Source organism: Mesoplodon mirus (assembly GCF_964341445.2).
Source record: "Mesoplodon mirus genome assembly, chromosome: X".
In the NCBI taxonomy this organism is placed as follows: domain Eukaryota; kingdom Metazoa; phylum Chordata; class Mammalia; order Artiodactyla; family Ziphiidae; genus Mesoplodon; species Mesoplodon mirus.
Window position 1 is genome coordinate 92,009,156 of NC_138981.1, and position 27,141 is coordinate 92,036,296.

The 27,141-nt window shown below is 38.5% G+C and overlaps 1 protein-coding gene and 1 pseudogene across 4 annotated transcripts in view; both read left to right on the plus strand.

Moving 5' to 3' along the window:
• The window catches only part of TBC1D8B (TBC1 domain family member 8B), a 69,386-nt gene that overhangs the window by 21,484 nt on the left and 20,761 nt on the right, over window positions 1–27,141 (plus strand). For all 3 annotated transcript variants that reach the window (XM_082609663.1, XM_082609664.1, XM_082609665.1), the window contains exons 6-10: window positions 1,858–2,065; window positions 2,724–2,891; window positions 15,537–15,686; window positions 16,214–16,364; window positions 16,846–17,060. In XM_082609663.1, the coding sequence (XP_082465789.1) occupies window positions 1,858–2,065; window positions 2,724–2,891; window positions 15,537–15,686; window positions 16,214–16,364; window positions 16,846–17,060 (892 nt within the window). The remainder of the gene's footprint in view (window positions 1–1,857; window positions 2,066–2,723; window positions 2,892–15,536; window positions 15,687–16,213; window positions 16,365–16,845; window positions 17,061–27,141) is intronic.
• On the plus strand, window positions 25,755–26,229 carry LOC309796921 (cytochrome c-like; annotated as a pseudogene). Its single transcript has one exon. The product of its transcript is annotated as a cytochrome c-like (transcript).

The window sequence follows — 27,141 nt, forward strand, 5'->3', positions numbered from 1 at the left end:
TAAGGATTAAAAATACAGTTTATGGGGCTTCCCTGGTGGCGCAGTGGTTGAGAGTCCGCCTGCTGATGCAGGGGAAACGGGTTCGTGCCCCGGTCTGGGAGGATCCCACATGCCGTGGGGCGGCTGGGCCCGTGAGCCATGGCCGCTGAGCCTGCGCGTCTGGAGCCTGTGCTCTGCAACGGGAGAGGCCACAGCAATGAGAGGCCCGCGTACCGCAAAAAAAAAAAAAAAAAAAATACAGTTTATGTTATGTTATAGTGAGGCATTTGTTTTTGTAGGTTGGTTTTGATTGGCCACCATAAACAAACATTTTTAGCCATTTTATTTCCCTTAAAATATTCTAAAAGGCCATCTATCAATGGGTTATTCATTACCAGGTCTGTATTTAAATGAGGTGTAGGAAATTCATTTTTGTCTATGTGCAGTTTTAAAAGAGCCTATTGAAAATTGTATATATCTAAATCCTTTTTTCTAGTAAGTTAAAAAGAACAATAGCTTATTTAGACTTAGTCTCCAAATGACTTTTTTATAAACTGGAGTATCTTTATTGATTTGGCTTATTGTTTTTACTAATATGTATTACAATAGCTAAATTCAGTGTATATCCTTCCAGGCCTTTTAATGCATGAATTAAAACTTTTTGCCAAAAGCATGGAGGGGACCTAAACATCACATATTATTCTACAATCTGCTTTTTCTCCCCCTTAAAATAATGTATCATGGACATCTTTTCATTCATGTAAAAAGTCCTTATCCTTTTAAATAATAGTGAAATAGCCCACCAAATTACAATTTAAGTGAGGTAAAAATTAATGTGGTTCTCTGTTCATATTTATCAGAATTATTTTTGAAAGACATGGTGAACTGCCACATATTCAAATAGTATATGCTGGAAGGATAAATTTAGTTTTAACTTTGTTGGCTTTGAGTTCGAACTTGCATAATTTACTCACTACCCCAGATGGCATTGCTGCTTAGCACAAGTGTTTAGTGCCTCTAGAAAAATTGTGCTATTTTAAGCAATTGTTTTTTATTTATATACTTATGTATCAGTTAACAAGTCATCTGTATTTATTGACACCCATTCTGTGCCCAATACTGTGCAAGCAGTGTTGTTTTATCTTGCCTCTACTTTTGAATTTTTTAAACATTCATTTACATTTTTGCTTCACTTAATTTTAATATTATTATTATTATTTTTTTTTTCCGGTATGCGGGCCTCTCACTGCTGTGGCCCCTCCCGTTGCGGAGCACAGGCTCCGGACGCACAGGCCCAGCGGCCATGGCTCACGGGCCCAGCCGCTCCGCGGCATGTGGGATCCCCCCAGACCGGGGCACGAACCCACGTCCCCTGCATCGGCAGGCGGACTCTCAACCACTGCGCCACCAGGGAAGCCCTAATATTATTTTTATGGACTAGTCTTCCCATCTAAATTTTGATGCCATAAATTTTCATTATTTTATTTTGTTTGAACTGGGTAACTCTTTTGATTTTCTGATAACCAGATGTAAAAATTATTGTCTGCCAAGATTGATTTTAGCCATACTCACATGTTGTGGATATATAATAATATAGTAATCTTCCAGAAAATCACCCTTTAATAGATGGTTTGAAGACCTACATCACCTCTAACTGTTGTGCATTGTAATCTACTACTAATAATACAAAATTGGAAAAGAGAACAAACAAAATAAATTGGTTAGGAATCAGTGTTTCTTCCATTTCATAATTTGTTGAAGAACATAGCATGTAGTGCTTAATCATTCTGCTTTACAGTGCATTTAGATTAATCAATATGGACATGTGTATACTTTAGAAGTCATCATTTGAGCCCCCCCTTTTTTTCTTTCCTATAGAGGTCTGGAAAATCAAGCCCACAGTGAGCAGTTTAATGCTTTTTTTAGGCTGCCCAAAGAAGAGACTTTGAAAGAAGTACATGAATGTTTCTTATGGGTACCATTCAGCCACTTCAACACTCATGGAAAAATGTGCATCTCAGAAAACTATATCTGCTTTGCTAGCCAGGATGGCAATCTATGTAGTGTAATCATTCCATTACGAGAGGTAAAATAAATTTAGTTACATATCAGTTTTTAGTTCAAAAATGTTACCATTCACAGAGTAAAATATCCTTTAATTCTGTAAATTATTAAAAACTCAATATGCAACATCCTTTTAGTAATTTTAAATAATCATTTTTAAGTGCAGTTATATTCCTCAGGATAAGATACCATTCTTGAGGATAAGAGTACTAGGATAAGAGCCTTATAGCTCTTATTGAAAATGAAAAAAGAAAAAAAATAAAAATTAATAAACAAGATAAGGGTTTGGGATGACTCAACATGGAGCATGATCACTCAGATGTTTATGACATGGATACCAAAATTTATACTACCATATTTGATACACATGGTCAGAAAGAATAGAATTGATAGCTTTTGTGTAATTCAGAAATCAATTGCCCATATTGTGGCACTGAATTTTTACATTTGTTTTGTCATTTTTAAAGGTTACATGTTAGTCAAACCTTTTCCTTTAGAAGTGAAATATCTTGCACCAAGGTTGCTTGTATTAGTGGTACAACTAGTACCCAAAGTCTGTTTCTTACTAAGTCCTACCACAGACCAAAACTTGTAGCCACAAAAAAATAAGCTAAACACATTTTGCCTGACCTTGTCAGTAACAAGGGAAAATGTGATTCATTTATGTTTTCATCCCCCAGGTCTTAGCTATAGATAAGACAAATGATTCCAGCAAATCTGTCATCATTAGCGTCAAAGGAAAAACAGCTTTTCGCTTCAGTGAAGTTAAAGAATTTGAGCAATTGGTGGCAAAACTCAGGCTCAAGTGCGGGGCAGCTTCAACTCAGTATCACGATATTAGCACAGAGGTAAGTATCTAGCAATCAAGTCATTTTGATAAAAAGGTTTGTGTTTTGTGTGGTCCATACTTTCAGAAGGAACTCATAGTACCTTTCCTATTTATACTTAGGTTGAGTTTTTTTAAAAGATGAATACCAAAGAAATTATATTCTCTAAGGCACATCATAAAGCAGAAGTGAGAATTAAGGACTTTATCTTTTTTTAGGAACTCAGACTTTAAAAAAAATTATTATCATTTGATCTTTCTTGACTATATTTGTGATTTATCATATATACACTCCTTGTACTTTCACATAACATGGCTTTTAACAACTCAAACTATATTTGAGAATTCAATAATGCATTGAAAAAGGACTTTCCTCTTATTGCTGTAGAGAGACAATCTATCTTTTTATTTAACATCAAGTAGGTCAGCCTTATTTGCATAATCTAGGCCAAAGCAAAATAGTGACATATCTATTTACTAGTAAAATACTAGAGAAGGCATATATTCTTGGCAGAGGGTGATTAAAAGCCTGATTTTGATGTTTGTCTTTTATGGAAATATAGATAGTTTCAGCTCAAATTAATTTTCTTTTTCAATGCCAAGGAATCTCATGTTTTAATAGATTGATAAAACATCACATTATAACTACTTATATTTTAATTAAAAATTCAAACAAAAAATCAACATTGGCTTTACTGGCTATATTATTTTACTTGGATTGGAATATAGAGGCTTTTATTTCTTTCTCCAGAGCGGAGACTGAAAATATTATGCTAAGTCAATTAGAATGCAGGATTGACAAGACTAACTCTTCCTTTGATAATAGAAAAGCACAATGAAAACATAATTTAAAAAATATGTGTATCTCAGTTACAGACACAGAACTTTCATGTTGGCCATTAAGAGTTTTCTTGCCCCAATTTACTAATCTTTCATTCTCTTCAAATAAATACCCAGGATATACCATAGTTTGATGTGAGGACATAAGTAAAATCTGATCAGTCTTGCTGCCATATTCTTGCTTATCTCACTTTTGTTTTTCTGTCCTAGTCCAATTCAGATTCAGTCTGTATGTTGGATGTAATGCTCTGCTTATCTTTCCTTCTTTAATTTATCTGTGTCTCTTAAACCTGAATAACTGGAATTTTTTCCCCTGAAAACTCTCAGGCCCCTCTAATAGTTGGATATACTCAGCAGTTAAGAAAGGATTTTGTTTCAAAATGTTTACCATCTTTTCAGATGTATGTCAAAGTTCTAAGCTTTCTAGTTTCTCTTACCCATTTTTAAAGGTTTTAATAAAGATATGTACAAAATACCAGTTGGTATACTGGGTGCTTGGAAATGTATTTTTTAAAAATTGTCATAACATTCTATTTTCCCTGAAGATTTTTATCTTAGCACTGAGGAAGAATATTAACTTGTTTTAGTGTTATCTGTATATGTCTAGCTTTATTTATAGTACATTTTTTAAAAGAGTAAAGAGAGAGCTTGTTAAATAGGAGCTGGTTCCATTTGATTTCTAAATGAACCCGTGTCCCCTGCATTGACAGGCGGACTCTCAACCATTGCGCCACCAGGGAAGCCCTGTCGTTACACTATTTTATAGCTATACCTAGCATACTAAAACAAAAAGAAAAAATTATATTCTGTAATTTTACCAAATCTGGTAAAATTTACACAAACAACAAGACTTTTTATTCTAAATCTCAAAGAAATTTAAATCAACAAATCTAAATATGAATACAAGAAGGACTAGGAAATTTTTCCTGTGAGTACATCAAAATGTGATACAAAGAACAAATGCTCCCTGGGGCTTCCCTGGTGGCGCAGTGGTTGAGAGTCCGCCTGCCGATGCAGGGGACATGGGTTCGTGCCCCGGTCCGGGAAGATCCCACATGCCGCGGAGCGGCTGGGCCCGTGAGCCATGGCCGCTGGGCCTGTGCGTCCGGAGCCTGTGCTCCGCAACGGGAGAGGCCACAACAGTGAGAGGCCCGCGTACCGCAAAAAAAAAAAAAAAAAAAAAAAAAAAGAACAAATGCTCCCAGAAACAATTGGGATTGTACGTACGTACCAGTTCTGTCTAAATTTTTAAATATGTCAATTAAAATTCTCCACATTTTGTTAAGTTATATTAAAATCTGGGTGCATACACAGGTTTTGAAAAATTCTAATCAAATGCTTAGAAAACACATTAATTTTTTTATTTTTTATTAACACATATACTCAAGAAATATTACCAGATATGGTAATTTTTCAAAACTATACTAAATGAAAGAAAAGTGGGCCCTTTTAGCTTAATTTTAAGCAAAGTGGCCTAAGAGGGAAAATACTGCTAAAGTTCCTTTACTTGATGCTTTGAGACTACATTATAAGTGGATCATGGGAACTATAGAATGTCAAGAAGAGGTAGAAATTGAGCTATGTATGCATTGAAGTGTTTAGAAGGGCAAATATCTTCTACAGATTATCAAAGCATATATAAACATACTTGTTTCATTAGTTCTCATAACCAGCCCTATCTTTCTAAGTTTTTTAAATTAGAAGTAATGGCTTCCTTATCCTACACAGTAATGCAGATAAGAATAATAGTTTGACCCACACAACTGGTGTTTGTTTGCCTTAATAAGAATAAAGTAATATGTTTTCTGTAACTATAATATAAATTAGGCTGTGTGGAGTAGATTTATTTCAACGTTAGGAAATCAGAAGTTTTATTAAAAATAAAATTAGCGCTAATTTAAAATTACGTGCTATGAACAGGAGCCTATTTTAAGATAAGCTTCTGATATCTAAGAGAAGTATTTCCTTGTATTTTTGCTGTCATTTTTTTATCTTACAGGTCAACTCTGGCCCCCAACCATCATTATTATGCTGAATTTGTGAGATATTCTAATTTAAATCTAATAGTTTGTAGAAAAGTTACACATAAAGAAATATTAATCTTTAACCTGCCTTTTCTTCACCTTTAGAAGCCATTTGCTATTTCTAAAGTCAATAGCAGATACCAAAAAGCAAACCAAGTCTAAGAATACCTGTTATAAAGTCAACAACCTGTGTTGCTTCCTCATGTGATTGGATTTTGCTCAGACACTAAATGTCTGATGAGTGCCAAATTTATAACTGTCACAAGTGTGAGCACCCGAATAAATGGATATATAAAATTGGTATGGCCATGGGGTAAAACCCTCCCATTCAAAAGAGCCAGAGCCAAAAAAAAAAGTTAAGTAATTTAAGCTTAGTTTCCTGAATACTTTATTATGCTCTTCAAACAATTCAAATATTAAATTGATTTAAACCAGTATCTTTGAAGGTGAATATGTTAATGTGATTTTTGTGAATACTTAAAAGGTAATCATAGATAGAAGCAGCACACTTGTCATCCCTTTTATATATTGATGTTTGGGGTTTCATAACATAAGGGTTAATTTTTCTTTTCCTTCTTGGCTACTTTTCCTGTAGTTTAGATATACTACTAATAGATAAACTGGTTCCTCAGTCATATGGCCTAAATTAAGGGAATGTACTTTGCTTGAGACCCAGACTCCAAACATGAATTTTTAAATCGGTTTTGCAAAAACATAATCCCTCATTAGAACAGCAAAATGTAACATTAATAGTAAAGTAGACTTGTCAAAACAAGCTTTTTAAAAAAGAAAAGTGTTGTAATATTGGACGTATACTCACTAGTAGTTTTTTCCTTTGTAAGATTCTTCTGTCCTACCCTTATATTCAGACATTGATTTGAATACTCCTTTTAAACTTTCCCTGAATCCTCTTAACTTCCAACCCTCTAGGTCTTGTTGGCTTCGTGGGTTTCAAGGTGAAATACTACTGGACTGCTTTACCCTAAACTTCTACTTTTCCTCCACGTTAGTCATGAACATTCTTTTCATCTTTCTTAAGCTACTAAAGTTAAAGGGATAATGTTAAGTGAGCCTTTTTTTATTACCTCTAGTGGTAACTTCAGACTTCTGGTATAGTTACAATCCACAGAAGCTGGGTAACTGATATGTATTCAGAGTAAAGCTTTGGAGATCATAAAATTAATGTGGAAATGCAAGGGACCCAGAATAGCTAACACAGTATTCAAGAGGAAGAACAAAGTTGGAGGACTCACAATTCTCAACTTCAAAACTTACTACACAGCTGTAGTAAACAAGACAGCATGATCCTGGTGTAAGGTTAGACATATAGATCAGTGTAGTAGAATTGAGAGTCTTGAAATAAAATCTTACATTTATGGTCAATTGATTTTTTAAAATTAATTTTATTTTTGGCTGCGTTGGGTTTTCGTTGTTGCGTGCGGGCTTTCTCTAGTGGTGGTGAGTGGGGGCTACTCTTCGTTGTGGTGTGTGGGCTTCTCATTGCAGTGGCTTCTCTTGTTGCCGAGCATGGGCTCTAGGTGTGTGGGCTTCAGTAGTTGTGGCACATGGGCTCAGTAGTTGTGGCTCGCAGGCTCCAGAGCACAGGCTCAGTAGTTGTGGCGCATAGGCTTAGTTGCTCTGCGGCATGTGGGATCTTCCGAGACTAGGGATTGAACCTGTGTCCCCTGCATTGGCAGGCAGATTCTTAACCACTGTGCCACCGGGGAAGTCCCTGGTCAATTGATTTTTCAACAGAGTGCCAAATAAATGCAAAGAGGGAAATATAGTCTATTCAACAAATGGTGTGGGCACAATGGATTTCCACATACATATACTTTGGGTTTTGTTTGTTCTTCTTTCTCTAGTTCCTTTAGGTGTAAGGTTAGATTGTTTATTTGAGGTTTTTCTTGTTTCTTGAGGTAGGCTTGTATAGCTATATACTTCCCTCTTAGAACTGCTTTTGCTGCATCCCATAGGATTTGGATCATCATTTTTTCTCTGTCATTTGTCTCTAGGTGTTTTTTCATTTCCTCTTTGATTTCTTCAGTGATCTCTTGGTTATTTAGTAACGTATTGTTTAGCCTCCATGTGTTTGTGTTTTTTACGTTTTTTTCCCTGTAATTCATTTCTAATCTCATAGTGTTATGGTCAGAAAAGATGCTTGATATGATTTCAGTTTTCTTAAATTTACTGTGGCTTGATGTTTGACCCAAGATGTGATCTATCCTGGAGAATGTTCCATGCGCACTTGAGAAGAAAGTGTAATCTGCTGTTTCTGGATGGAATGTCCTATAAATATCAATTAAATCTATCTGGTCTATTGTGTCATTTAAAGCTTCTGTTTCCTTATTTATTTTCATTTTGGATGATCTGTCCATTGGTGTAAGTGAGGTGTTAAAGTCCCCCACTATTATTCTGTTACTGTCGATTTCCTCTTTTATAGCTGTTAGCAGGTGCCTTATGTATTGAGGTGCTCCTATGTTGGGTGCATATATATTTATAATTGTTATATCTTCTTCTTGGATTGATCCGTTGATCATTATGTAGTGTCCTTCCTTGTCTCTTGTAACATTCTTTATTTTAAAGTCTATTTTATCTGATATGAGTATTGCTATTCCAGCTTTCTTTTGATTTCCATTTTCATGGCATATCTTTTTGCATCCCCTCACTTTCAGTCTGTATGTGTCCCTAGGTCTGAAGTGGGTCTCTTATAGACAGCATATATATGGGTCTTGTTTTTGTATCCATTCAGCAAGCCTGTGTCTTTTGGTTGGAGCATTTAATCCATTCACGTTTAAGGTAATTATCTATATGTATGTTCCTATGACCATTTTCTTAATTGTTTTGTGTTTGTTTCTGTAGGTCATTTTCTTCTCTTGTGTTTCCCACTTAGAGAAGTTCCTTTAGCATTTGTTGTAGAGCTGGCTTGGTGGTGCTGAATTCTCTTAGCTTTTGCTTGTTCATAAACCTTTGGATTTCTCCATCGAATCTGAATGAGATCCTTGCCGGGGAGAGTAATCTTCATTGTAGGTTCTTCCCTTTCATCACTTTAAGTATATCATGCCAATCCCTTGTGGCTTGTAGAGTTTCTGCTGAGAAATCAGCTGTTAACCTTATGGGAGTTCTCCTGTATGTTATTTGTCGTTTTTCCCTTGTTGCTTTCAGTAACTTTTCTTTGTGTTTTATTTTTGTCAATTTGATTACTGTGTGTCTCAGCGTGTTTCTCCTTGGGTTTATCCTGCCTGGGACTCTCTGCACTTCCTGGACTTGGGTGGCTATTTCCTTTCCCATGTTAGGGAAGTTTTTGTCTATAACCTCTTCAAATATTTTCTCTGGTCCTTTCTCTCTCTCTTCTACTTCTGCAACCCCTATAATGCAAATGTTTTTGTGTTTAATGTTGTCCCAGAGGTCTCTTAGGCTGTCTTCATTTCTTTTCATTCTTTTTTCTTTATTCTGTTCTGCAGCAGTAAATTCCACCATTCTGTCTTCCAGGTCACTTATCCGTTTTTCTGCCTCAGTTATTCTGCTATTGATTCCTTCTAGTGTAGTTTTTTTTTTTTTAATTTTATTTATTTATTTATTTATTTATTTTTGGCTGTGTTGGGTCTTCATTTCTGTGTATGGGCTTTCTCCAGTTGCAGCGAGTGGGGGCCACTCTTCATTGTGGTGCACGGGCCTCTCACTGTCGCGGCCTCTCTTGTTGCGGAGCACAAGCTCCAGACGCACAGGCTCAGTAGTTGTGGCTCACGGGCCTAGTTGCTCCACGGCATGTGGGATCTTCCCAGACCAGGGCTGGAACCTGTGTCCGCTGCACTGGCAGGCAGATTCTCAACCACTGCACCACCAGGGAAGCCCCTTTCTAGTGTAGTTTTCATTTCAGTTATTTTATTGTTCATCTCTGTTTGTTCTTTAATTCTTCTAGGTCTTTGTTAAACATTTCTTGCATCTTCTTGATCTTGCCTCCATTATTTTTCTGAGGTCCTGGATCATCTTCACTATCATTATTCTGAATTCTTTTTCTGGAAGGTTGCCTATCTCCACTTCATGTACTTGTTTTTCTGGGGTTTTATCATGTTCCTTCATCTGGTACATAGCCCTCTGCATTTTCATCTTGTCTATCTTTCTGTGAATGTGGTTTTGTTCCACAGGCTGCAGGATTGTAGTTCTTCTTGCTTCTGCTGTCTGCCCTCTGGTGGATGAGGCTATCTAAGAGGCTTGTGCAAGTTTCCTGATGAGAGGGACCGGTAGTGGGTAGAGCTGAGTGTTACTCTGGTGGGCAGAGCTCAGCAAAACTTTAATCCTCTTGTCTGCTGATGGGTGGGGCTGGGTTCCCTCCCTGTTGGTTCTTTGACCTAATGCAACCCAACACTGGAGCCTACCTGGGCTGTTTGGTGGGGCTAGTGGTGGACTCTGGGAGGGCTCACACCAAGGAGTACTTCACAGAACTTCTGCCTCCAGTGTCCTTGTCCCCACCGTGAGCCACAGCCACCGCCTGCCTCTGCAGCAGACCCTCCAACACTAGCAGGTAGGTCTGGTTCAGTCTCCCCTGGGATTACTGCTCCTTCCCCTGGGTCCTGATGCCCACACTACTTTGTGTGTGCCCAGGAAGAGTGGAGTATCTGTTTCCCCCAGTCCTGTCGAAGTCCTTCAGTCAAATCCCACTAGCCTTCAAAGTCTGATTCTCTAGGAATTCCTCCTCCCTTTGCCGGACCCCCAGGTTGGGAACCTGACGTAGGGCTCAGGACCTTCACTCCAGTGGGTGGACTTCTGTGGTATAAGTGTTCTCCCGTGTGTGAGTCACCCACCCAGCAATTATGGGATTTGATTTTACTGAGATTGCACCCCTCCTACCATCTCACTTTGGCTTCTCCTTTGTCTTTGGATGTGGGGTATCTTTTTTGGTGTGTTCCAGTGTCTTCCTGTCAGTGATTGTCCAGCAGCTAGTTGTGATTCTGGTGTTCTCACAAGAGGGAGTGAGAGCACGTCCTTCTACTCTGCCATCTTGGTTCCTGTCCCTTTCATCACTTTAAATATGTCCTGCCACTCTTTTCTGGCTTGCAGAGTTTCTGCTGAAAAATGAGCTCTTAACCTTATGGGGATTCCCTTGTATGTTATTTGTTGCTTTTCCCTTGCTGTTTTCAATATTTTTGTTTGTATTTAATTTTTGATAGTTTGATTAATATGTGTTTTGGCATGTTTCTCTTTGGGTTTATCCTGTATGGTACTCTCTGTGCTTCCTGGACTTGATTAACTATTTCCTTTCCCATGTTAGGGAAGTTTTCAACTATAATCTCTTCAAATATTTTCTCAGACCCTTTCTTTTTCTCTTCTTCTGGGACCCCTATAATTCGAATATTGGTGCGTTTAATGTTGTCCCAGAGGTCTCTGAGACTGTCCTCAATTCTTTTCATTCTTTTTTCTTTTTTCTGCTTCCTGGCAGTTATTTCCACCATTTTATCTTCCAGCTTACTTATCTGTTCTTCTGCCTCAGTTATTCTGTTATTTGTCCCTTGTAGAATATTTTCAGTTTCAGTAATTGTATTGTTTATCACTGTTTGTCTGCTCTTTATTTCTTCTAGATCCTTGTTAAATGTTTTTGTATTTTCTCCATTGTTTCTGAGATTTTGCGTCATCTCCACTGTCATTACTGTGAATTCTTTTTCAGGTAGGTTGCCTATTTCATGTTCATTTATTTGGTCTTATAGGTTTTTACCTTGCTCCTTCATCTGTAACAAATTTTTTTGTCATTTCTTTTTTCTTTTTTCTTTTTTTTTTTTTGATGGGTGATGCTCTATTCCTGTCTTACTGGTTGTTTGGCCTGACACATCCAGCACTGGAGTTTTCAGGCAGTTAGATGGAGCTGGGTCTTGGTGCTGAGATGAGGCCCTCCAGGAGGCCTCACTCCGATTGATATTCCCTGGGGTGTGAGATTCTCTGTTAGTCCAGCGGTTTGGACTCAGAGCTCCCACCACAGGAACTCGGACCTGACCTCTGGACTGGGAACCAAGATCCCACAGCCTGATCACTGGGGGCTCCTCCTGTCCCCTTAGGTGTCTGTAGTCCCTCACCAGTGCCTGGTAGGTGCCCTAGTTGTGAGGAGCCGCAAATTCCGCGTACTCCTAGTATGCCATCTTGACTCCACCCTTCAGCATGGACATTTTAACAATATTAATTTTTAAAAAATATATATTTATTTATTTACCTATTTTTTGACTGTGTTGGGTCTTAATTGCTGCACGTGGGCTTTCTCCAGTTGCAGCGAGCAGGGGCTACTCTTCATTGTGGTGCATGGGCTTCTCATTGTGGTGGCCTCTCTTGTTTCAGAGCACAGGCTCTAGGCAGGCGGGCTTCAGTAGTTGTGGCTCACGGGCACTAGAGTGCAGGCTCAGTAGTTGTGGCACACGGGCTTAGTTGCTCCGTGGCAGTGGGATCTTCCTGGACCAGGGCTCGAACTTGTGTCCCCTGCATTGGCAGGCATATTCTTAACCACTGCGCCACTAGGGAAGTCCCACAATATTAATTCTTTTGATCCATGAACACAAGTTGTCTGTCCATTTATTTGTGTCTTCATCAGTTTCTTTCATCAGTGTTTTATCAGTTTTGGTGTATAGATTTTCACTTTCTTGGTTAATTTATTCCTAGGTATTTTATTGTTTTTGATGTTAATGTAAATGAGATTGTTTTCTTTATTTTTTTTTCAGATAGTTCATTGTTAGTGTATAGAAACACAACTGATTTTGTATCCTGAAAGTTTACTGAGTTTGTTGATTAGTTCTAATAGTTTTTTGGTAGAGTCTTAAGGATTTTCTCTATACAAGATCATGTCATCAGCAAACAGTTTTACTTTACCTCTGATTTAGATGACTTTTATTTGTTTTCTTGTTTAGTTTCTCTGGCTAGGACTTATGGTACTTTGTTGAAAAGGAGTGGTGAGAGTGGGCACCCTTATCTTGTTTCTGATCTTAGAGAGAAAGCTTTCAACTTTTCACCATGGAGTATGATGTTAGCTTTGGGCTTGTCATATATGGCCTTTATTATATTGAGGTATGTTTCTTCTATACCCACTTTATTGAGAGTTTTTATTATGAAAGGATGTTGAATATTTGTCAAATAATTTTTCTGCATCTATTGAGATGATCATATGATTTTTACCTTTCATTCTATTAATGTGGTGTATCACATTTTGTTGATTTGTGTATTTTGAACCATCCTTTCCTCCCAGGGATAAATCCCAGTTGATCATGGTGTATGATCCTTTTAATGTGCTGTTGAATCCAGTTTGCTAGTATTTTGTTGAGAATATTTGCATCTGTATGAATCAGGGATTTTGGCCTCTAGTTTTCTTTTCTTGTAGTGTTCCCATCTGGATTTGGTTTCAGGGGACTGCTGGCCTTGTAAAATGAGTTTGGGTGTGTTCCCTCCTATTTAATTTTTTGCAAGAGTTTGAGGATTAACGTTAATTCTTCTTTACATGTTTGGTAGATTTTACCCATGATGACATCTGGTCCAGGGCTTTTTGTTGTTGTTATTGAGAGGTTTTGTATTAGATTCAGTTTCCTTACATATTACTGGTTATGTTCAGATTTTCTATTTTTTATTATTAAGTCTTGGTAGATTGTATATCTCTAGGAATTTGTCCATTTCTTCTGTGTCATCCCATTTGTTGGCATATAATTGGTCAAAGTAATGTCTTATGATCCTTTTAATTTCTGTGTCATCAGGCATAAAGTCTCTTTCATTTCTAATTTTATGTTTGAATCCTCTCTTTTTTCATGGTAAATCTAGCTAAAGGTTTGTCAGTTTTGTTTATCTTTTTTAAAAAAACAGCTCTTAGTTTTGTTGATAGTTTATTTCTTTTTATTGCTGAAAAATATTCCATTCTCTGGATATACCAGTGTTTATCCATTCACCTATTGAAGGACACCTTAGTTGCTTCCAGTTTTGGGTAATTATGAATAAAGCTGCTATAAACATTCATGTGCAGGTTTTTGTGTGGACATAGGTTTTCAACTCATTATGGTACATACCTAGGAGCACAATTGCTGAATCATATGGTAAGACTATGTTTAGCTTTATAAGAAACTGTCATACCATCTCTTAAAGTACTGTATTGCTTTGTATTCCTGCCAGCAATGAATAAGAGTTCTTCTTATTCCACATCCCCAGTAGCACTTGGTGTTATCAGTGTTCTGGATTTTAGCCATTTTAATAGATGTGAAATGGTATCTCATTGTTTAAATTTACAATTACCTAATGACATATGATGTTGAGCATCTTTTCATATGATTGTCATCTTTATATCTTCTTTGGTGAGGTCACTGCTTAGGTATTTTGCCCACTTTTAAACTTGGTCCTTTATTTTTTTAAACAGTTTCCTTTAGTTCTTTGAATATATATATAATAGCTGCTTTCCATTCCTAGTTTAAAAAAATCTAAGAAGTAAGCCCCTTCTGGGACATTTTTTTTTTGTTGGTTGCCTTTTTTTTTTTTTTTTTTTTTTTTAGTTCTTGTTTGCATTTTTAAGCATGGCTTCCTCAAATCACCCCCTGAGTCAGTTTAAATCAGTGGTCAGCCAATGATGGGCCAGAAGATTTCCTTAAATGCCTTGAACCCGTAAGTTCTCCACCTTTTGCCAAGAGGATCTTTGTGTGAAGGTATACTTCATACTTTAGGAAGTTTATAAATCAGCCTTAGTTTTCATTTCTTATTTCCAGAGTTGAATGACTGGGGCCTTCTCCTGTCCCATTTCTTTCCTGGATAGGTTCACAGTCTTGTGTACTTATACATACTTTCAGATCCCCAAGAATATGTTGGAACCTTTCAAAGTTCCCCTATGGCCATCTGATTTTCAAGGTCTTCCTTTTAAATTTTTTTTGTGTGTGTGTGTGGTATGCGGGCCTCTCACCGCTGTGGCCTCTCCTGTTGCAGAGCACAGGCTCCGGACGTGCAGGCTCAGTGGCCATGGCTCACGGGCCCAGCCGCTCCACGGCATGTGGGATCTTCCCGGACCGGGGCACGAACCCGTGTCCCCTGCATCGGCAGGCAGACTCTCAACCACTGTGCCACCAGGCCACAGGGAAGCCTTCCTTTTAAATTTTTAGCCAGGCTCTTGTTTGCCCCTAATTGAAATCAGAGCCTTAGGCAGCTGTGATATTATCAGAAGATTGCTATGGTTTTCTTGGAATGCCCGGGGGAAAGGACTTTTTACATAGAGCTGGGCTCTGAGTCAAATCAAATGATAACAACACCCTAGGAATGGAGATTTTCCAGGTAGCTGCTAGTTTGGTGAAAATATTGACTGTGTTCTGGGGATGGGGCTTTTAATGAAGTTCCAAAAGATCCACTGGTGTGATAATGATGGCTTTCATGGCTACCATACCTCTGAGCTTGGAAGGGAGGGAGGATGGGAATAACCTCAAGTTAAAACTTCACAGACTGGTGTTCTTACTGAGGTTCATTAGTTATTTTTGAATCGATACTTTTCAGTTCGTTCTGTGCCTTTGGTTAATTTCCAATGTTCTGACCTTTTTTGTTTGTTTGTTTGTTTTTTTAATGCTTTGCCTGTATTTTATTGCCCAAGTAGGGGAATTCATTCACTAAGGTCCTGAGCTTGATGTTCTGGACATTAGTTTGTTGACATCTCTAATTTTGGTGGAAAAACAATGTTCTTCTAAGACATTGCTTTAATATTTATTATGTATATAAATTGTGGTTTGTAAATGACAGATAAAACATTAGCACTTTTTCTTTTTGCAGAAACTTTTAGGCACACATTTGGGACAATTATATTCTTTCTTTTTCAGGTTCCTATTAGTTCTGAGTCTGTAGACCCATCTGATGATATTGAGGTACAATCTTTGATATGTCAGAGAGAATGCAGCAAAACTGTGAACACTGAAGCCTTAATGACAGTATTTCACCCTCAGAATTTGGAGACTCTTAATTCCAAAACGGTAGGAAAACAAAATATTTAAATCTATAGATTGAAACAGTTGATCAAAAATAAAAATCTTAGATCAGACTGAAAACTCTTCTTTTTGGGCTTGAAAAGGTTTTCTAGCAGGTACTACTGTGTGACATGTTTGATTCCATTACAAAATAGGACTGTTATCAAGAATTAAGATGAAAGTTGAACCTTGGGCTTTATTTGCATAGATTTCTAACAGTCAATCCTAATTGGGGTGATTGATGAGAATGATGGTTCAAAGCTTTACCTCCTAGGTGTCATGGTTTTCCCATTTTAATATGAGAAGAACTAAAATAGTAAATTAAACCTGTTACGCTCACATGGATTTTAAAGATTTTTGTGATGAAAGTGGTCCAGTGTTTAGCCCATCTGTGAATACTGATTTTGACTTTCTATGTTCTTGTTTTCCATAGCTATTGTTTCATGGTGAAGAGAGTTATCAACTTATTTGAAATAATTTCAAATTAAGTTAATTTCTCACCGTGTTTAGTTGCTTTGATTTTTTTGTTATAGTTGAAAGAAAAGATGAAGGAACAGTCCTGGAACATCCTGTTTACAGAATGTGGGCGTGGTGTTAGCATGTTTCGGACCAAAAAGACTCAAGATCTGGTTGTAAGAGGGATTCCAGAGACCTTAAGAGGAGAGCTCTGGATGCTTTTTTCAGGTATTATATTTATTCACTTTATTCATTTAACAGACATTAACTATGCCCCTTCTAGGAGTTATGTACTAAGCTAAATAAAAATAATTACAAAGGTGGCTAGGGCTAAGTCTTATCATGAGTTCAGACTAGTCACAGAGAGTACGGTAGTTATGTGTACTTACCTATATATCCATACATCCACTGTCTGAGCAGATTAGTTTATTAGGCAATAGCTAACTGCAGGAGACGGGGTGGGAATCTCTAGTGTCAGAAGGAAGTTAAGGGGAAAAGACAATTCATGAAAATGTTATTCTTTTGGATAAGATTCCTGTCCTGATGTTATAGATTCTAGTGTGAAGCTCTTCCTTTTATTTGTTTGTACTCAGATAACACTTGAGCATAAAGATTAATTTAAAAGTAATCCAGTTCTTCATGTATATAGGCAAGTAGTAGCTTTGTTATGTTCCTCTTCTTTTGTATGTTAATGTGATCATCTGTACAGGTGCTGTTAATGACATGGCTGCTAATCCTGGCTATTATGCTGAAGTGGTTGAGCAGTCTTTAGGGACCTGCAACTTGGCTACTGAAGAAATTGAACGTGATTTACGTCGCTCCCTGCCTGAGCATCCAGCCTTTCAGAGTGACACTGGCATATCTGCTCTGAGGCGGGTACTCACTGCTTATGCATTCAGGAATCCCAAAATTGGATACTGCCAGGTATGATTTCATTATGAGCTCAACTGTTATCGTGTTCCAAATGATAAAATCACATCAAATCCAACTCTACTTATAAGGACAGAGATTGGGCTGAGATTGATAGTGGATATTATTAATGTAAGAATGATAGTGGGAATACTTAGAATTGATATTCCATTAATTCATTTTTCTTTTATATTTAACAAATATTTACTGAATTCCTGCTCTGTAAAAGATGCTGTGCTAGGTGCTCAAGACTATATAAAGCTGAATCAGATAAGAATCCTGCCCTTAAAAGTATATGGACTGGTAGGTATTAAAACATATTCAAGGACTTCCCTGGTGGTGCAGTAGTTGGGAATCCACCTGCTAGTGCAGGGGACACTGGTTCAATCCCTGGTCTGGGAAGATCCCACATGCCATGGAGCAACTAAGCCTGTGTGCCACAACTACTGAGCCTACACTCTAGAGCGTACAAGCCACAACTACTGAGGCTGCGAGCCACAACTACTGAAGCCTGTGCACCCTAGAGCCCACACGCCACAACTGCTGAGCCCACACACCACAACTACTGAAGCCCATGCACCTAGAGCCCGTACTCCGCAACAAGAAAAGCCACTGCAATGAGAAGCCTGCGCACCTCAACGAAGAGTAGCCCCTGCTTGCTGCAACTAGAGAAAGCCTGTGTGCAGCAACAAAGACCCAACGCAGCCAAAAATAAATAAAAAAATAAAAACAAAAACAAACAAACAAAAAAGCATATTCATTGGCAAAAGAAAAACAAATGAGACAATTTATTAGAGAAATATTAAGTCTCACCAGGATTTATAATAGGGATAAGTTGGAGGAACAGAGAAGGCTGCATGGAAAAAGTGGCATTTTTAGGTCTTGAAATTGGTGAATTTTAGATGTATGGAGATGGAATGAAATACCATTGTAGGTGAAGGGATCAGTGTAACCAAACACAGAGGTAAATGTGGAATATATGTAGGACCATGTTCTGTTTAGTAGAATTGTAGAGTGAATGAAGGGAAGTAATTGAGGGAAAAAATCAATAAGGTAGATTGGGATAGGTCAGGAGTTTGAATGTTACTTTGTAGGCAGTGGGGGAATCACTAAAAAAAATCCTTTAGGAGGACACTAAAGGGTATGCCAGACTGCTAACACAAGTAATCTCAAACAATAGAAGTTTACTTAAAGGAATAAACAGAGGAGAGCAAATATTCAAGTCAGTAGGTAGCTCTCCTCCATGTGATTATTCAGGGATTTAGGCTGACAACAGGCTCTGTCGTCTTCAAAACATGGCTTCCAAGGTGCTCTTTCATTGCCATTACTACTCACAGGAAGAGGGGAGAGAGCATGGAGAAACAATTATGGGAAATTTTATTGGCCAGGCCTGGAAGTTGCATACATCACTTCACCCACATGTTATTGGAGGATCTTGGTCTCATGGCCACACCTATTCATAAAGAAGTCTGCAAAATGTAGCGTGGTTGAGCACATGTACATCCAGATACTATGGAAGAAGGGGAGATTAGGTTATGGTGGATAGCTAGCACTCTCAGCCACACATTCATTTATGATGGGGTTCAGTACCCATAATGATTACATATCAGTCCTACCTATCCATTGAAACATCAATAGAGAGGTATTTTTGAAAAGCAATTTAAGTGAGTGGATCATCTGAATGACAAGTATTTAGCATGTTTTAGGATCTCTGAAAGGTAATAAAGAAGCATAATGCTTCTTTTCTCAAAGAGCTTACACTCAGCCTGTAATGTTATCTATATGTGGTAGTTTAAAGGCAGCTTCAAAGTAGGCAATACTTGATTTTTGACTTCTAAAAAATGAAAGCAAAATTAGAAACATAGAGGGCCAGAGGAAAGTTATTCAGAGTTAGGTAACACTATAAGCAATACCATTTAGGTGAAAAGTTTCATTAGGTCCCGTTTTTTTTTTTTTATTTCTCTAGGTGGTGCGTCAAAAAAGATCTTGCTGTGATTTATGTCATAGAATGTTCTGCCTATGTTTTCCTCTAAGTTTTATAGTGTCTGGCCTTACATTTAGGTCTTTAATCTATTTTGAGTTTATTTTTTTGTGTGTGTATGGTGTTAGGGAGTGTTCTAATTTCATTCTTTTACATGTAGCTGTCCAGTTTTCCCAGCACCACTTATTGAAGAGACTGTATTTCCTCCATTGTACATTCTTGTCTCCTTTATCAAAGATAAGGTGACCATATGTGTGGGGGTTTATCTCTGCGCTTTCTATCCTGTTCCATTGATATATATTTCTGTTTTTGTGCCAGTACCGTACTTTCTTGATTACTGTAGCTCTGTAGTATAGTCTGAAGTCAAGAAGCCTGATTCCTCCAGCTCCGTTTTTCGTTCTCAAGATTGCTTTGGCTATTTGGGGTCTTTGTGTTTCCATACAAATTATGAAATGTTTTTTCTACTTCTGTGAAAAGTGCCATTGGTGGGTGGATAGAGATTGCATTGAATCTGTAGATTGCTTTGGGTGGTATAGTCATTTTCACCATATTGATTATTCCTATCTAAGAACATGGTATATCTCTCCATCTGTTTGTGTCATCTTTAATTTCTTTCATCAGTGTCTTATAGTTTTCTGCATATAGGAATTTTGTCTCCTTAGGTAGGTTTATTCCTAGGTATTTTATTCTTTTTGTTGCAATGGTGAATGGGAGTGTTTCCTTAGTTTCTCTTTCTGGCCTTTCGTTGTTAGTATATAGGAATGCAAGAGATTTCTGTGCATTAATTTTGTATCCCGCAACTTTATCAAATTCATTGATTAGCTCTAGTAGTTTTCTGGTGGCATCTTTAGGATTCTCTATGTATAGTATCATGTCATCTGCAAACAGTGACAGTTTTACTTCTTTTCCAATTTGGATTCCTTTTATTTATTTTTCTTCTCTGATTGCCGTGGCTAAAACTTCCAAAACTATGTTGAATAATAGTGGTGAGAGTGGGCAGCCTTGTCTTTTTCCTGATCTTAGTGGAAATGGTTTCACTTTTTCACCATTGAGCATGATGTTGGCTGTGGGTTTGTCATATATGGCCTTTATTATGTTGAGGTAAGTTCCCTCTATGCCTACTTTCTGGAGGGTTTTTATCATAAATCGGTGTTGAATTTTGTCAAAAGCTTTTTCTGCATCTATTGAGATGATCATATGGTTTTTGTCCTTCAATTTGTTAATATGATGTATCACAGTGATTGGTTTGCATATATTGAAGAATCCTTGTGTTCCTGGGATAAACCCCACTTGATCATGGTGTATGATCCTTTTAATGTTCTGTTGGATTCTGTTTACTAGTATTTTGTTGAGGATTTTTGCATCTATATTCATCAGTGATATTGGCCTGTAGTTTTCCTTTTTTGTGACATCTTTGTCTGGTTTTGGTATCAGGGTGATGGTGGCCTCATAGAATGAGTTTGGGAGTGTTCCTCCCTCTGCTATATTTTGGAAGAGTTTGAGAAGGATAGGTGTTTGCTCTTCTCTAAATGTTTGATAGAATTCGCCTGTGAAGCCATCTGGTCCTGGGCTTTTGTTTGTTGGAAGATTTTTAATCACAGTTTCAATTCCAGTGCTTGTGATTGGTCTGTTTATATTTTCTACTTCTTCCTGGTTCAGTCTCAGAAGGTTGTGCTTTTCTAAGAATTTGTCCATTTCTTCCAGGTTGTCCATTTTATTGGCATATAGTTGCTTGTAGTAATCTCTCATGATCCTTTGTATCTCTGCAGGGTCAGTTGTTACTTCTCCTTTTTCATTTCTATTTCTGTTGATTTGAGTGTTTTCCCTTTTTTCTTGATGAGTCTGGCTAATGGTTTATCAATTTTGTTTATCTTCTCAAAGAACCAGCTTTAAGTTTTATTGATCTTTGCTATTGTGTCCTTCATTTCTTTTTCATTTATTTCTGATCTGATTTTGATTATTTCTTTCCTTCTGCTAACTTTGGGGTTTTTTTGTTCTTCTTACTCTAACTGAGATTTTTCTTGTTTCTTGAGGTAGGTCTGTATTGCTATAAACTTCCGTGTTACAACTGCTTTTGCTGCATCCCATAGGTTTTCAGTCATCGTGTTTTCATCGTCATTTGTTTTTAGGTATTTTTTGATTTCCTCTTTGAGTTTTTCAGTGATCTCTTGGTTATTTAGTAGTGTATTGTTTAGCTTCCATGTGTTTGTATTTTTTAAAGTTTTTTCCATGTAATTGCTATCTAGTCTCATAGCGTTGTGGTCAGAAAATATACTTGATACGATTTCAATTTTCTTAAATTTACCAAGGCTTGATTTGTGACCCAAGATATGACCTATCTTGGAGAATGTTCCATGAGCACTTGAGAAGAAAGTGTATTCTGTTGTTTTTGGATGGAATGTCCTATAAATATCAATTAAGTCCATGTTGTTTAATATATCATTTAAAGCTTGTGTTTATTTATTTTCATTTTGGATGATCTGTCTGTTGGTGAAAGTGGGGCGTTGATGTCCCCTGCTATTACTGTGTTACTGTCAATTTCCCCTTTTATGGGTGTTAGCATTTGCCTTATGTATTGAGGTGCTCCTATGTTGGGTGCATAAATATTTACAATTGTTCTATCTTCTTGGATTGATCCCTTGGTCATTATGTAGTGTCCTTCTTTGTCTCTTATAATAGTCTTTATTTTAAAGTCTATTTTGTCAGATATGAGAATTGCTACTCCAGCTTTCTTTTGATTTCTATTTGCATGGAATATCTTTTTCCATCCCCTCACTTTCAGTCTGTATGTGTCCCTAGGTCTGAAGTGGGTCTCTTGTAGACAGCATATGTACGGGTCTTGTTTTTGTATCCATTCAGCCAGTCTATGTTTTTTGGTTGGAGCATTTAATCCATTTACATTTAAGGTAATTATCGATATGTATGTTCTTGTTACCATTTTCTTAATTGTTTTGGGTTTGTTATTGTAGGTCTTTTCCTTCTCTTGTGTTTCCTGCCTAGAGAAGTTCCTTTTGCGTTTGTTGTAAAGCTGGTTTGGTGGTGCTGAATTCTCTTAGCTTTTGCTTGTCTGTGCACTTAGTATGATTTAGGGAGCCTCCCTCCTAATGGGTGGGGTTGTGTTCCTGTCTTGCTGGTTGTTTGGCATGGGGCGTCCAGCACTAGAGGTTGCTGCCTGTTGGGTGGAGCTGGGTCTAAGCACTGAGACAGCGATCTCTGGGAGAGCTCTTGCCAATTGATGTTAGGTGTTTCCAGGAGGTCTCTGGTGGTCTGATGTCCTGAACTCGGCTCTCCCACCTCAGGGGCTCAGGCCTGTCAGCCGGCCAGAGCACCAAGACCCTGTCAGCCACATGGCTCTGAAGAGAAGGGAGGAAAAAAAGAAAGAGGAATAAAATAAAATAAAGTTATTAAAATAAAAAATCTTTAAAAATATTATTAAAATTAAAAATTTTTAAAGTAATAAAAAAAGAGAAGAGAGCAACCAAACCAATAAACAAATCCATCAGTGATAACAAGCACTAAATTCTATACTAAGATAAACATAAAAATCAAACTAGTCAGTCACATACAGCAAACCCCAAGTCTACAGTTGCTCCCAAAGTCCACTGCCTCAATTTTGTGATGATTCCTTGTCTATTTAGGTATTCCACAGATGCAGGGTACATCTAGTTGATTGTGGAGATTTAATCCGCTGCTCCTGAGGCTGCTGGGAGAGATTTCCCTTTCTCTTCTTTGTTCGCACAGCTCCTGGGGTTCAGCTTTGGATTTGGCCCCGCCTCTGCATGTAGGTCACCTGAGGGCATCTGTTCTTCACCCAGACAGGACGGGGTTAAAGGAGCAGCTGATGCAGGGGCTCTGGCTCACGCAGGCCAGGGGGAGGGAGGGAGGGGTACGGAATGCGCGGCGAGCCTGCGGTGGCAGGGGCCAGTGTGTATTCTCCCGGGGAAGTTGTCCCTGGATCACGGGACCCTGGCAGTGGCGGGCTGCACAGGTTCTCGGGAGGGCAGGTGTGGAGAGTGGCCTGTGCTTGCACACAGGATTTTTGGTGGCTGCAGCAGCAGCCTTAGCATTTCATGCCCGTCTCTGGTGTCTGCGCTGATAGCTGTGGCTCGTGCCCATCTCTGAAGCTCATTTAGGTGGTGCTCTGAATCTCCTCTCCTTGCGCACCCTGAAACAATGGTCTCTTGCCTATGCGGCAGCTCCGGACTTTTTCCCGGACTCCCTCCCGGCTAGCCGTGGTGCACTAGCTCCCTTCAGGCTGTGTTCATGCAGCCAACGCCAGTCCTCTCCCTGGGATCTGACCTCCGAAGCCCGAGCCTCAGCTCCCAACCCCCACCTGCCGCAGCGGGTGAGCAGACAAGCCTCTCAGGCTGGTGAGTGCTGGTCGGCACTGGTCCTCTGTGCAGGAATCTCTCCACTTTGCCCTCTGCTCCCCTGTTGCTGCACTCTCCTCTGTGGCTCTGAAGCTTCCCCCACCCCAACCCCGTTTCCACCAGTGAAGGGGCTTCCTAGTGTGTGGAAACTTTTCCTCCTTCACAGCTCCCTCCCAGAGGTGCAGGTTCCATCCCTATTCTTTTTTTTTTTTTTTTTTTTTTGTGGTACGTGGGCCTCTCACTGATGCGGCCTCTCCCGTGCGGAGCACAGGCTCCGGACCCGCAGGCCTAGCGGCCATGGCTCCATGGCATGTGGGATCTTCCCAGACTGGGGCACGAACCCGTGTCCCCTGCATCGGCAGGCGGACTCTCAACCACTGCGCCACCAGGGAAGCCCCATCCCTATTCTTTTGTCTCTGTTTTTTCTTTTTTCTTTTGCCCTACCCAGGTTCGTGGGGAGTTTCTTGCCTTTTGGGAGGTCTGAGGTCTTCTGCCAGCGTTCAGTAGGTGTTCTGTAGGAGTTGTTCCACATGTAGATGTATTTTTGATGTATTTGTAGGGAGGAAGGTGATCTCCACGTCTTACTCCTCCACCATCTTGAAGGTCCTCTCCTTGTTGACTTTCATGTTTTACCACTCTTGTATCCCTGGGATACATCTTACAGGGTCATGATGTGTAATCCTTTTTATATGTTATTGGGTTCAGTTTTCTAGTATTTTGTTCGGGATTTTTGCATTTATATTCATAAAATGTATTGATAATAGTTTTCTTTTGATGCCTTTGTCTGGTTTTAGTGTCAGGGTGTCAAAGAATGAGCTAGGTAGTATTTCTTCCACACCTATTTTTTGAAGAGTTAATGAAGGATTGGTGTTAATTCTTCTTTTAATTGTGGTAGAATTGGCCAGTGAAGCCATCTGTTTCTAGAGTTTTCTTTGAAGAAAGTTTTTTCATTATTAATTCAGTCTCTTTACTTACAATAAGTATGTTCAGATTTTTCTGTTTCTTCTTGAGTTGGTCTTGGTGGTTTTTCTAGGAAATTGTCCATTTTATCTAGGTTGTCTAATTTGTTAGCATACAGTTGTTCATTGTATTCCCTTATAATCCTTTTTATTTTTGTTAAGGTTGGTAGTAATGTTCTCTATTTCCTGATTTTAATTTGAGTCTCTCTCTCTTTCTCTCTCTCTCTGTCTCTCTGTATCTTTCTGTTTTTTGTCTTTTTGGTTAGACTACCTACAGGTGTTTCAGGTTTTTTTAATCTTTTCAAAGAACCAACTTTTGATTTTGTTGAGTTTTCCTTATTTTTTTTTCTATTCTCTATCACTTCCTGTTTGTGCAGAGCCTCAAGATTAGCCAGAGGTAAGAGCTTAGCGCTTTTTCTGTTCTATCATGAGCATGCATACAGCTCTGGGCAGGCATGAAGCCATATCATGCACTTTGCCTTCTAGATTCCGAGAAATAAGTTAGAGCATTCCAAAGCTCCTTTTAGATATCCTATTCCCCAGCTTTTTATTTTAACCCTTTATTAGCCTATTGTTTGGCGCAGTTGTTATCCACTGCCTCAGGCAGCTGCATGTTCAAGAACTGCTTCTGATTTTTTCAAGGAACATTTTTTCAAGGAAAGGCTGTTTACCTTGGGTGAGCTCTGTGTCAGGTCAAATAAAAGACAGCCTTATGAGTGCGGTTTTCCAGGGAATGACCAGACGGGTCAAACAATGACAGTTCTCTGGGAATGAGACTTTGAAGGTGCTCCAGCCCCATTCTGTTCCCTCCCATGGCTGCTAGGTGCTGCTTTTCACCATGATTGCTGAGTGTTGGTTTTTCAGGCTTCTGTAAAGCTGAGGAGGAATGGGACTTGGATGATTTAAAATGCCACAGAGCTCACTGTTTTTACTGAGATTCAACCATTTCATTAAGTAAAGGCTTCCTGAATTGCTGTAAGCTTTTGGTGCATTTTCAGAGTTCTGAAAAATTGATTTTGATGATTTTTGCTAGTGTTCTTGTTGCTTTTATAGAGGAAAACATTTTCAGAGAGCCTTACTCTGCCATTTTCACTGATGCTCCTCCCATTATGGCTTCTTGAACAGGAAAATGATGGCGTAAAAACTGAACTTGAAGTCAAATATTGTACCAGATCTGACAAAGGATTGACATACTTAATATACAAACCTATAAGAAAAGTGTTGAATTATAAAAATGAGCAATGGACATGAAAAGATGAATCACAGAAAAAAATACAGATTGATAATAAAGTTTAGAAAAGGAAGTTCAATATCAAAGAAACTCAAATTCAAACCATGAGATACCATTTTCACTATCAAATCAGCAAAGACAATTTTAATTATTACAATTCTTAGTATTGGCAAAGGAGCAGTGAAGTAAACATTCAAATGCTATAGGTCAGAAATACAAATTGGTACAGTCTTTCTGGAATACAATTTGGCAGTAATATCAAGTCATTTAAAAATAATATTCAGGGGAACCTTTTAGTTGTGCACAGAGAAAGAACGATTTAAAAATGGGTGATGTTGAGAAGGGCAAGAAGATTTTTGCTCAGAAGTGTGCCCAGTGCCATACTGTGGAAAAGGGAGGCAAGCACAAGACTGGGCCAAATCTCCATGGTCTCTTTGGGTGAAATACAGGTCAGACTTTCAGATTCTCTTACACGGATGCCAACAAGAACAAAGGCATCACCTGGGGAGAGGAGATGCTGATGGAGTATTTGGGGAATCCCAAGAAGTACATCCCTGGAATAAAAATGATCTTCACTGGGTTTAAGAAGAAGGGAGAAAGGGCAGACTTGATAGCTTATCTCAGAAAAGCTACTAATGAGTAATAGTTGGCCACTGCCATATTGATTACGAAACAAATGTCTCATGATTTTTTTTGTGTACCATATTTAAATTGATCTCATACACTGCAATTCAGATCATGAATGGCTGAGGTAATATTTCTGTCCTGATTTAAATAAGATTGGCTTGTGGCTAAAAGAATATGATCAGCTTGGACTTCCCTGGAGGCACAGTGGTTAAGAATCCACCTGCCCAGACAGGGGACACGGGTTCGAGCCCTGATCCGGGAAGATCCCACATGCCACGGAGCAGCTAAGCCCATGCGCCACAACTACTAAGCCTGCGCTCTAGAGCCCGCAAGCCACAACTACTGAGCCCGTGCGCCTAGAGCCTGTGCTCCACAGCAAGAGAAGCCACTGCAGTGAGAAACCTGTGCACCATAATGAAGAGTAGCCCCCACTCGCTGCAACCAGAGGAAGCCTGCACACAGCAATGAAGACGGAACACAGCCAAAAATAAATAAATAAATAAATTTTTTAAAAAATAAAATAAATAGCTGTTTAAAAAAAAAGAAAAAAAAATATATATATATGCACCTTAATGGCATGTTGATTCTTTAAAAAAAAAGAATATGGTCAGCTTTTTGAATTTTGATAGTAATTCCAGTTCAGCAAGTACTATCACTCTTTTCCCCTTCTAAAGAGATGATTAAACTTGAATAAGAAATGTTAAACTTTTCAGGCATATGGTGAATGCCTTCTCAAACCCTATAGGAGATTGGTTTTATATTTAGATTTCTCTAACTGGTTATATTAATATATTTAAATATTGAGACGATCTCTTCACTCATAGAACAGCAAGATTCACCTGTGTTTCAAGTTGTGTTCATTCGCCTGTTAAGGCAAGGGCTGAAGATACACTGGCAATGTCCACTTTCTCTTTTTGGTCTTAACTAT